General features: G+C 38.0%; 1 protein-coding gene across 1 annotated transcript; it reads left to right on the top strand.

The window, feature by feature from the left end:
- The first annotated feature begins 9,736 nt into the window (after positions 1–9,736).
- On the top strand, positions 9,737–10,384 carry LOC122057639 (TIR-only protein-like). The gene is made up of 2 exons (XM_042619822.1): positions 9,737–10,227; positions 10,309–10,384. Exons 1-2 carry the CDS (start codon positions 9,737–9,739, stop codon positions 10,382–10,384), a joined length of 567 nt encoding a protein of 188 aa, XP_042475756.1.
- The last annotated feature ends 817 nt before the right edge of the window (positions 10,385–11,201 follow it).

Here is an 11,201-nt window from a genome sequence, read left to right as displayed (position 1 = left end):
TTTTCTGATGCTGACTTCGCAGGTTGCCATATTGACAGAAAAAGTACCAGTGGTACTTGTCACTTTCTCGGCTCTTGTCTTGTCTCTTGGTTTAGCAAGAAACAAAACTCCGTTGCTTTATCTACCACAGAAGCTGAATATGTTGCAGCTGGTAGATGTTGTGCTCAAATCCTTTGGATAAAGCAAACTCTCCAGGACTTTGGAGTGCGGTTCGAATCTTGCCCAATCATGTGCGATAACACCAGTGCCATAAACTTGAGTAAAAATCCCATTCTACACTCAAGGGCAAAGCACATTGATATTCGACACCACTTTCTACGAGACACCATTCAAAATGGTGATGTCTCTCTAGAATTCATTGAAACTGATAAACAACTCGCAGATATATTTACTAAACCTCTTGGTGAAGAGCGTTTTAGTTTCCTAAGGAAGGAACTTGGCATTTGCAACCCGTTTGGCTGAATAAACATTTCTTTTTGAAAAATTCTTTTCCTAAAGCCCTGGACTTGAAAAATCCTTTTCACAGCCAAAAATTTTTTTTGGTTCTAAAAATTTCTTGGAATCAACCGGTCGACCGCCCCTGTATACCGGTCGACCGCCACAGACCGAATGGTTTGACGGTCGACCGCCAAGGACTTCCGGTCGACCGCCTCTAACCGAAAGGGATACCGGTCGACCGCCACAATATACCGGTCGACCGGCGCCGCCGAAAATTCGATTCTTCCCTATTTAAAATCCACTTTTTAACCCATTTTTTTTCAACACTTTAGAACCCTATTTGGCCTAAAACCTTATTTCGACCATTCATCTCCCAAAACCCTAGCTTAGAACTTCCTTCTACCCTAGAACTCTTGAGATTCATTCCTATTCATCTCACCAAATCCTTGCATCTCTTTCTCTCTTACACCTCTAATCATCATGGACTCTCAACGCCCAAATAGAGGTAAGAAAACCGTGGCTCATAAAGGAAAAAGGAAGGCCACTGACAAAGATCCATGGTTCTCCTCCACCATTGCTCAAGAATCATGGGATCTCTACATCTCTCGCAACATAGAGCAAGGTAGGACCATCAATACCGACTCTTTATCCAGGTATGACATCAAAGAACTTTTTGATGCTTTGGGATGGGGTAACATTCTCAAACTTGACTCCCATTGTTATCCCCATTTAGTCAAAATGTTCTTTTGCAATCTTACCTTCTCTGGTGAAGGTGACACCCTTATGGTCCATTCCTATGTTAAGGGCGTTCCAATAGACCTCGACATCCTAATTTTAGGAGAAATCCTAGATATTTCTGTGGTAGGGGACCTCAAGTACTATCAATCCAAGACCTACATAGAACAATTCATGGATGTTGACTGTGTGTATTCTAGCATTATGAAGGAATATGCTAATACTCACAAAATTAAGGCTAAAGAACTTACGGATATAGGGAGGATTATCAATCTTATCATCTCTTACAACATTCTCCCAAAGAGTGGTCATCGAGATGAAGTCTCCCCATTCCATGCCTATCTTACCTACTGTGTCTGCAAAACTGTACCCATCAACCTTCCTTACATCCTGCTCAAAACCATGATTACCCATGGTGATAGACTTCAAAAGGGAAATCTACCCTATGGACGGATGATTTGCCAAATCATGGACCACTTTCAAGTAGATTTTTCTGGTGAATCATTTGACCCATTTCCCCAAGAGATCAATATTTCCACCATTCGCAAAATGCATCTTCTTCCACAACAGTCCACACACTCCAAAAAGACTACTGCTGGACCCAGCCAGCCACAGCAACCGGGCAGTGATGAGACATCAACCTATGCAACTATTGCTGATCTTCAGAAAGTTGGAAACATCATCCTTGCCCAGTTGGCAAAAATGGAAAGAAAGCAGAATGAGATTCTCAAGCTCCTCCGCAACGAAGAGGACGTTGAGGATGACGAAGAAGACGATGACGAGGCAGACATGGATGATGAGGATGCAGCAGATTAGCACTTATGTTTGCTTCTTGCAACTTTATGTTTGTTTATGTCGTTTATTATTATATACTTTTGACTTTTATGGAAAGTTGAACTTATGATATTTTTCTATGTGGCACATACTCAGGGGGAGTATTTTTTTGTGTCGTTTTGATTACCTTTTTGCTGTTGACAAAAGGGGGAGAAGATTTAAGATTTACTTCTGACAATGAAAATGATAGTATTATCTACTTCTGACAATGAAAATGATAGTATTATCTTTAAATTGTTTATGGAAATGCTAAATTTTTTATGGAAATGACTGTATCTATCCTTGTTTACTTTCTGGCTCTGCATTTCATTATCCTATTGATCTTTACACAGAGATAGTCAAATTATTTCTTATATTTGGTTTCATTGTCTATGTTTGTTTGTCATCACCAAAAAGGGGGAGATTGTTGGGAAACATGTCCACACTCCTTGCCATGGGGAGATTGTTGGGAAACATGTCCACACTCCTTGCCATGTTTTGGTGTTAACAAACAAACATACATCTTTAACTTGATTGATAATGTGATTAAGCTTGAAGAAATCCTTAGAAGATCAAAGGTCGAATCAAGACATGAAGCTAAGCTTAAAGACATGAAACAACAAACAAGAAGGAAAGAAGATGAAGGGCCAAAGAATGGAAGATTCAAGTGAAGAAGAAGATCACTAGGATAGATTAAGTTACTTACAATGTAATTTGTAATGTCTACCTACTTATATGCACTCACCTCATGCATGTGCATTGCATCATATTAGAATGACTATAGAGCATGTCTTGACTAGGTATGGAAAGTCTCTAAGTGGTGTGGAACACACAGTAACCTGATCAAGGGTATTTTAGGGAATCTTAAAATCAGAATTAGGAGATGAATTCTTCATAGAAGTTGTAGGAAATTGAGTTGTGATTCTAATGCAACTGATCTCAGATCATTCTGAAGTCGGACCGAAAAGTTATGGTCAAGACACTGATGACTGGTCAGTATGACAGCAGTCTGTCAAAACAGAGCATGTCATGTTGGCGGTCGACCGGCTGGAAGCCCCGGTCGACCGGACATGTCCGAGACCATAGGAGGTCGACCGGCTGGAAGCCCCGGTCGACCGGACATGTCCGAGACCATAGGCGATCGACCGGATAAAAGTCCCGGTCGACCGGTGACTGCCTGGAAGTGCCCCAACGGCTATATTTTGCCTCAACGGCTCTTGGCGGTCGACCGGCTACCGATGGCGGTCGACCGGTAGACACAGAATATGTCCGTTAGAGCTTGATTCCCTGCCTAAAATGCTTCACTAAGCTCACCTATAAATACCTCTAATACTACTCATTAATCAACAATTAATCTCAACTTCAGAGAAGCATTATTTGAGTATTAGAAGTGAGAATTGGTCTACACCATTTCTTGAGTTCAAGTTCTTCATTTTACATTCAAGAGGAACTCAAGACCATCAACAAGTCTTCGTCTACATCTTGGCATTTACATTACAAGCATCAAGAAGACTTCAAAAGGTGCATTCATTCTATCATCATTGCATATTTCATTTGCACCACACCGGAGGTAATTCTCTTTTATTCCACTTCTCCATTTTCTATTTTACATTAAGTCTAGACTGTACTTAGGCTTGTGTGAGGACCCTCTCATCCTTAAGAGATTGTAAGGTGTCTCTCTACCTTAAAGGAGATTGTAGGTGCATCTCTACCTGTAAAGGAGATTGTAAAGGTGTCTCTCTGCCTGTAAAGGAGATTTGTAAGGATACTCTTATCCGTGAAAAAGATTGTAAAGGTTTTCTTCCCTACCTACTGTACTGAAAGGGAGTACTAGTGGAATACCTTACAAGAGGATTCTTGTAGGGAGTGGACTAGACTCGGATTGAGTCGAACCACTATAAATATTGTGTTGTGTGATTGTGCCTATTTTATTTATTCCGCATTGTTTTAAATTACAATCACACTTGTGTTCTATACATCGAAAAGAGTTAAAATTTCACTAGTATAACCTATTCACCCCCCCTCTAGGTTATTTCAAGTTAATTCAGAAAACCAGATTTTCCAATAACGGGAGTAACTCCTGCGGATATATGAGCTAAAAAAAAAAAAAAAACACCATTTGCAAGGAAGAGCTTCCCTGTTAGAATAACATGTAAAATCTAGAGAAAGTGCAAAGATATCATTGACTATTTCTAAGGTTGCCCAATTGAGAGGGAGAGATGCCATTAAGAGCCTAGATAAGAGGCTCTTAGCAATTAGAAAACAGTGTTACAAACTCCATCAGCTTCCATGGCTGCAATTGAATGACCCCAACCAAGTTTGCACTCAACTCTAATGAACATATTTCCCCTATCATAAATGATGGCTCCTTTCACACCTTTCTGAGAGTTTGATAATCACACTCCATCAACAAAAGCAACAACATTGTCTTGTGGGAGAGATGAAAATTGAAAGTCAGTAGCTACGTAATAAGGGAAGTTATCATGAAGGGGAGGGCAAGAAATAGCAATACGAATCATACCCAATCTATTCTCTTTTACAGGATGATGAAAAACTGAAATAGTAGACTTCAAATTTAGAGAAACAAAGTTAAAGAATACTTGATTTTTTGATTTCCAAATTTGCCAAAGAAGTGATGACCATTGAATTTGATAATCCTGATGGTCAAGGTCATTCTGTAATTCAAAATAAAAAAATCAATTATTGTTCTAAAATCAACAGTCTGAATAGAAAATGCATCAAGCCTGAAAGGAAAAACCTTCCAACAAGAAGCTGCAAAAGATAAATAGATCCGTTCTTAAGGAGTTTAAACTGTTTCTTCTCGGCTTGTGGACCCCTGTGCTGGGCTGGCCTGCGACAGGATGGGCTCCAACAAAAAGAAAAATCCAATTGTGTAAGGCTTAGGTTAAGGCCTTTAGTAATCTGAAACCCTTCCAAGTCCAAGCCCGAAGAAAACTACAAGTATACATGTGTACATGTCCGTGTGTGTGTGAATGAAATACATCTGTTATGTATTATTTATTATTCCATATCCTATACGTGCCAATGGTGTTAAATTTTTTTTAATTTTACATTTATAAAAAAAATAATAAATTAACTCCCAACCTCAAAAAACCGATCTGGCTACGGGCTCAAGTAATTTCTATTGGTTTGGGCTTCAGCTCAACACTCCCTAATCCAAGTTGTTGTGTTCGGGCACTACTTATCCTCCTAAACATTTGGTAGGGATGTGGGCCCACCGGCCCAGTGGTTAAAAACTCGGAATCCTTAGTTGGATCAGCCCAACACCTTATAAAAATGTAATCCTAAAATAATGCAAAAAAGAATGGAAAAACAAAAACAAATAATGTACACAGATTTATGAGGTTCGGCAAGATTACTTACGTCCTTGGTGAAATGAGATCTCTGCTTCACAATCAATGGAGAATAGGGTTATAACCATCGTCCTCACACCTCTTTCAGATTGCTTATAGAGAAAAAGAACCTCACAACAAATATATAGCGAAAACCCCTAATACCAAAAGTCATGCACCTTAAATTAGATTGTAATAGAATACAAGACACCATACAGCAACACCCTTATAAATGAATGTTATATTGTTCATGCCCTTGTGTTTTTGTTGAATTAATTTTGATATAAAAAAAAAAAAGAGAGACCCACCCACAAATTCTGAGAAAGAATGTAGGTTGACCGCACTGGGGTGAGCCTAGCTGATCTCAATCGAGCATTCCAGCCCAAGGGAATAATGGAGTTTCAAACAAAATGACCTTGGAACGGGCTGTGAACGACATGATTGGAAAATAAATCCCATCAATGGCCTAGTAAACCGTGCAAATTGAAGTTAAAATTGGACATTTACAAAAATTATAAGTGTAATTTACAACGCCACCCCCTGGAGAATGCCAATATTAGAGGGACACCCCCTCTTTTTCACCAAATTAGATTTGGACCCCCTGCCGTCAGTCACTGGTGAGTCAAGAGATAAAATGACCGTTATACCCTTCTCATTGAAACACATTTTAACCCAATTCTTCTATTTTGTTTCTCTCTTCCAGAGAGTAGGTAGGCCTGCTGATGGCGGTGGGCCCAAAGTTGGTGGTGGTGGCAGCGAATGGGGAGCCTTTGAGTTGTACTACGATGATAGGGCTAGTTCAGGCCTTCATCCGTTCCCTTGGCTTTCTCCCGTTGCACTGATCGCACAACACGAAGCGATGCCCTCTGCATTCGTCGCAAATACCTGTCTGCGCCGTCGGAAAACCTTCGACAAACCTCTTCAGCTCTCAGGTCTCGTGAAGTTGTTGGATCTCTTCTGCTCCGCCGACGTACCTGCCCCTGTCTGATTCAAAAAACAGAAACTCTTAGACCTACAGAGGGGAATAAAAAAGTAACCCAAAAGCAGAGACAATCTGCAAGAGAAGAAGAAACGGAAGGAACGCCGGCGGTAGGTACATCGGCATTCTTCGGCTTTCGTTTCCAAATAAATTTTTTGTCTATCACTTATTTTTATCGGTTTCTTTCAAAACCAACCATTGATGTAAGGAATGAACTGCCTCTGATGATTTTTCAAGAAAAAATGTCTCTCTCTTTTTTCTTTTTTCTTTTTTATGGGTATTTGAATGTATTTGTTGATGACAGAGTGGGAACCATGGGCTATAGCTTTACTATCGGTGGCGTGTTAACTCTGGCTGCAAAGATGGGGGAATGCAGGGTACCTGCGTTATCAAAGTTTCATGTGGAAGAATTTAATTTTGAAACAAAGGTGATTCAAAGAATGGAGCTTCTGGTTTTGAATACGTTGGAGTGCATTTCGACTTGGTGATCTTCTCCATGGTGGGCACATTAGGGGTGGAGAACAGAAGAGAAAAAGAAAATACTCTCAATGAAAGATAGAAATCAAAAGCGAAATAGATAGGGAGAGATAAATGGAGCTCCGTTTCCAATTTTTCTTCTTGGTTTAGGAGGCCTGGGAAGGTGGGGTTTGCTTAAAGTGGATGTTTTGGTGGGACGGGCATAATGGAGCTGCGATCTGAAGAAGCTAGAAAGTTGCAGGTTTTGAGAGGTGAGGGTTCGGCCTTTTCACAGAGGTCATGCGGGTCGCCGTCCGTCGTCGCAGCTTTGAACGATCCCCAGTGAAAGGGGGAAAGAAATAGTAACTTATTATAAGGGTAATTTAGGTACTTCATATTTAATAAGAGCATTTTGGTATTTTAAATAAAATATTATTGCTGACATCAGCATATAAGGTATATTCCTTAACCGTGACTGACGGTAAAGGGTCCGAGTCTAATTTGGTGAAAGAGATGAGGTGTCCCTCTAATATTGGCATTCTTCAGGGAGTGGCATTGGAAATTACCCAAATTATAATAAACTTATGGTAAAGTGTTTTACAAAAAACAGTTTGGCCCGTGCAGCATGGGGTTAATGGGAGCACATGCAAAAACATTAGTAATGGTAGAATTTATATCTTTCATGGGGTGGGGGTCATTTTGCCTCCAACTGTGTTCAGACATAAGAGCCACAGAGATTAAGATTGAAACTGATAGAGTAATCAAGTTCTAACCACCTTGAGTACATAGCCACGAAGTAGAACAAGTCTTTTTAGTTACTTTTAAAAGAAAAAGATATTAAAGGAGATGGGTTATCAGCAAAGTTGGAGCAGAGAAAAAAGAATATGCATTCATAGGGAAAAGGAAGAAGAAGGGTTTCAGTTTTTTATAATTTTTCTCTTTTTTTTTAATACAAATAATCTTTCAATAAAAAAAAAAGTTTTCCTAAAAGCTCTGTTTGATTTCAAAGGAAAATAAGGGGAAGAAAAATAAAATTTTCACATTTAAAAAAGAAATTTTTTTAATCATTACCCTATGTGACGTAGTCATTAACTCCAAATTATTCCATATTTATATATTAAGTTTCATTTTATTTTACATCTAAAACCTTTTGCTTTAAAATATAAAATAAAATTTATATGAAAAAATGTATCATTATTAAATATGAAAAAAAAAATTAACACATTTATTATTTATACAATTACATTAATCACAGGAGATAACAATGACAAAAATCTATTTTTAAATTTCACTTGGCCCTCTTTGGTATCATTTTTTTTTTTTATCTATTTAACAAAAATCATTAATGAAAACCATTTTTTATTGAGACATAAAAATGTTTTGGTAACTATTTGACAAAAATGATTTTTTGTGAGAAAATGTTTGGTATCTCTTTGTGCGAAATAGTTTTTTAAAGAAATATTCTTTTCACCCATTTTTTTATAACTCTCTTTCTTCACTTTTGCATTAAAGAGGAGGGGGCAAGGGCTTGGATTTCTAATTACAAAATAAATGACTACTTTACCGCTCTATATTGAATCTTTAAGCACATGCTCATCAAAATCCACCATAAGAATAACTGAAAATCATTTTTTACCAAAACACATGATTGTCGATTTTTTTTTTTTGTTTTTATGTTTTATAAATTTTTTTTTAAATAAAAATCAGCTCCATAAAAAATACTAAATACAGTCAAAAAAAAATTTTTTTGATACCAAAGAGCCTTAATTCTCTTGATATTTCTTTTGAAACCAACCATAACGGTTTACGATTTGAAAGGAAAACTGCAGGAAATAGAGGTGAGGTGGACACCAGCTATCAGCTTCCAACGTCGGCTGTGGAGAGAGACAATTTTGCCACTAACGCGCAGCAAGTAGGTTAATTGGATCATGATGTCATGAGAGATGCGGTATTTAATAGGTTTATAAGTCCGCATGTGATAAATTATTATTTAATAAAATATGTTCTTTAGTTTTTTGATAAGAGTATTTAATAAATTTTATGTGACTATAGACAAGCACTCTCTCTCTCTCTCTCTCTCTCTCTCTCTCTCTCTCTCTCTCTCTCTATAGAGTCACCACCAGGAATTGTTCTCAGTCCATTACCCAACAAAAATTGTTCTTCTCTCTCTAGAGTCTTCACCCCAACAAAAATTGTTCTCTCTCTCTCTATAGTCACCATCAGAAATTGTTGAGTCCATTACCCAACAAAAATTGTTCCTCTCTCTCGACTCTTTCTGTAGATTCACCACCAGAAATTTTTAAAATCCATTATCCAACAAAAATTGTTCCTCTCTCTCTTTCTCAATTTAGGGTCACCACTAGAAATTCTTCTAAGTCCATCTCTCTCTCTGGGGGGTGGGGGGGTGGTTTTGGTGTCTGAAATCAAATTAGGTAGATGTATGGTTATTGATATAGGTATTGAATTGGTCGTATTAGTCATATCGTATTAGCAATGGTTGAGATTAATTTTGATACTAGCTGATCAATCATGATCTCACATGAATGAGGCAATGATCAAGGCAATGATCAAGGCAATGATCAAGACGTGAAAATCATCTGCAACCAGTGCATTAGTATAGTGAATATCGGATGACTGAGAACCCCTTGGGCATGTGTCTGGATGATCATTGTACCTTACTATTCACTGCAAACAATTTGAATCCCAACAATTAGGGTAAAAATATGGTAGGTAAAATTTTCCAACTTTCCAGTGGATAAACTTGAGAAAAGAGCCGCGTCAATAATCAATTGTTGTGGTCAACACTTATTTTTCTTCATAATATAAAAGAAACAATATTCTAAGGGTCTCGTAGGTAATCTTCAATTCTAGGCGAGGAGGGCCCGCCTTACTAGTAGAAGTAGAAGGCAAACACTCTCATCCTGGTGTTGGAAAGCCCAGTACCGGTGTGCGCGTGTCCAAGATGCTCTCAATCCTCAGATACGCGTTGGGTGTCTATCGCCGCTGGAAAGGATCTGAATCAAGGATAATTGTTTGCAGCTCCCCACCACCATTTGATGTCTTCATAAATCACCGTGGAGTGGACACAAAGCGCAACGTGGCTGCCTTGCTTTACGATCGTTTCCTCCACCTAAAACTAAATCCCTTCCTGGACTATAGGAGCATGAAGCCTGGGGATGAACTCAAGGAGGTCATTGAAACAGCTATACGGAACTGTAAGGTTGGAGTGGCCTTCATCTCTCCAAATTACTGCACTTCTGAAAACTGTCTCCATGAATTGGCTCTCTTGATGGAATGCAAGAAGAAGGTCATTCCCATCTTCTATGATATCAACCCCTCTGCTCTTGTTCTTGTGGACAATGGAAGTTTTCCGGCCAAGCACCTGCATAGGTTTAGATTGGCACTTGAGCTAGCCAAGGGCAGGGTGGGCATCTCTTTTGATTCGTCCATAGGGTACGTAACAAAAAATTTCGAGTTTCAAAACTATGATTTCTTGAGATGTTTAACCTTTTTTTCATTTTCTGGTTCTTCCAGGGATTGGTCCATTCTGCTGAAACAAATTTCGGACCGCGTGATGGAAGTCTTGATAGAATTGGACCAGCGTCAATAAAAACACACCTCTTCTGGTCTGTATTAAAAATTTTGTTTTGAAGAAGAAAAATGATCTAAACATGCCTCTCTCTCTCTCTCTCTCTCTCTCTCTCTCTCTCTCTCATATTCTTCTGTATATGGACATCGGAAATTTTTTTGTTTTTTCTCAAAATAAATTCCCTAACTTTGTTTTTAGTTGGAAAGCATATTTTGAGGATTTGGATTCCATCGGTATCGCCCTTGATGGATCTCAATTTTTAGTTGATATCCTATTGGATATTGGATATAGGGATAAAAAGTAAAATATTAAGGGAAAATTACATGATTACTCATTTTTGGGTTTTCTTTTACAAAATTACCCACAAAAAGTTTTGGTTAACAAAAGTACCTAAAATTAGGTTTGAGTTTACAAAATTACCCACCCAAAGTTTTAGTTAACAAAAATACCCAAAATCAGGTTTGGATTTACAAAACTACCCAAAATAGTGATTCATCATCTTCCACATATAATCATGTATTTTTTTATGACTAAAACTTTGAGTGGGTAGTTTTGTAAACCCAAACTCAATTTTAGGTATTTTTGTTAACTTAAACTTTAAGTGGGTAATTTTGTAAAGGGAAACCTAATTTTGGGTATTTTTGTTAACTGAAACTTTTGATGGGTAATTTTGTTAAGAGAAACCTAAAAGTGGGTAATCATGTAATTTTCCCAAATATGAATTTAAAAAACAGTTTTTAAATTGAATACAGGGTTATTTCTCTCGGGGATCAGATAGGTAATGGTCTTGAATTCATAGTTAGCAAAAAGGGGAAACGGCAAAAAAAAAGAAACGGAT

The sequence above is a fragment of the Macadamia integrifolia genome, chromosome 2 (genome assembly GCF_013358625.1).
Source record: "Macadamia integrifolia cultivar HAES 741 chromosome 2, SCU_Mint_v3, whole genome shotgun sequence".
In the NCBI taxonomy this organism is placed as follows: Eukaryota; Viridiplantae; Streptophyta; class Magnoliopsida; order Proteales; family Proteaceae; genus Macadamia; species Macadamia integrifolia.
The sequence above is the reverse complement of the archived record's forward strand: the minus strand, read 5'-3'. Positions and strand labels throughout refer to the sequence as shown.

Excerpts from the sequence above, each read along its gene's own strand:
- LOC122057639 (XM_042619822.1), top strand. The coding sequence starts at position 9,737 with ATGCTCTCAATCCTCAGATACGCGTTGGGTGTCTATCGCCGCTGGAAA. Across the intron at positions 10,228-10,308 it reads TCTTTTGATTCGTCCATAGG|GGATTGGTCCATTCTGCTGA; the intron begins GTACGTAACAAA and ends TGGTTCTTCCAG.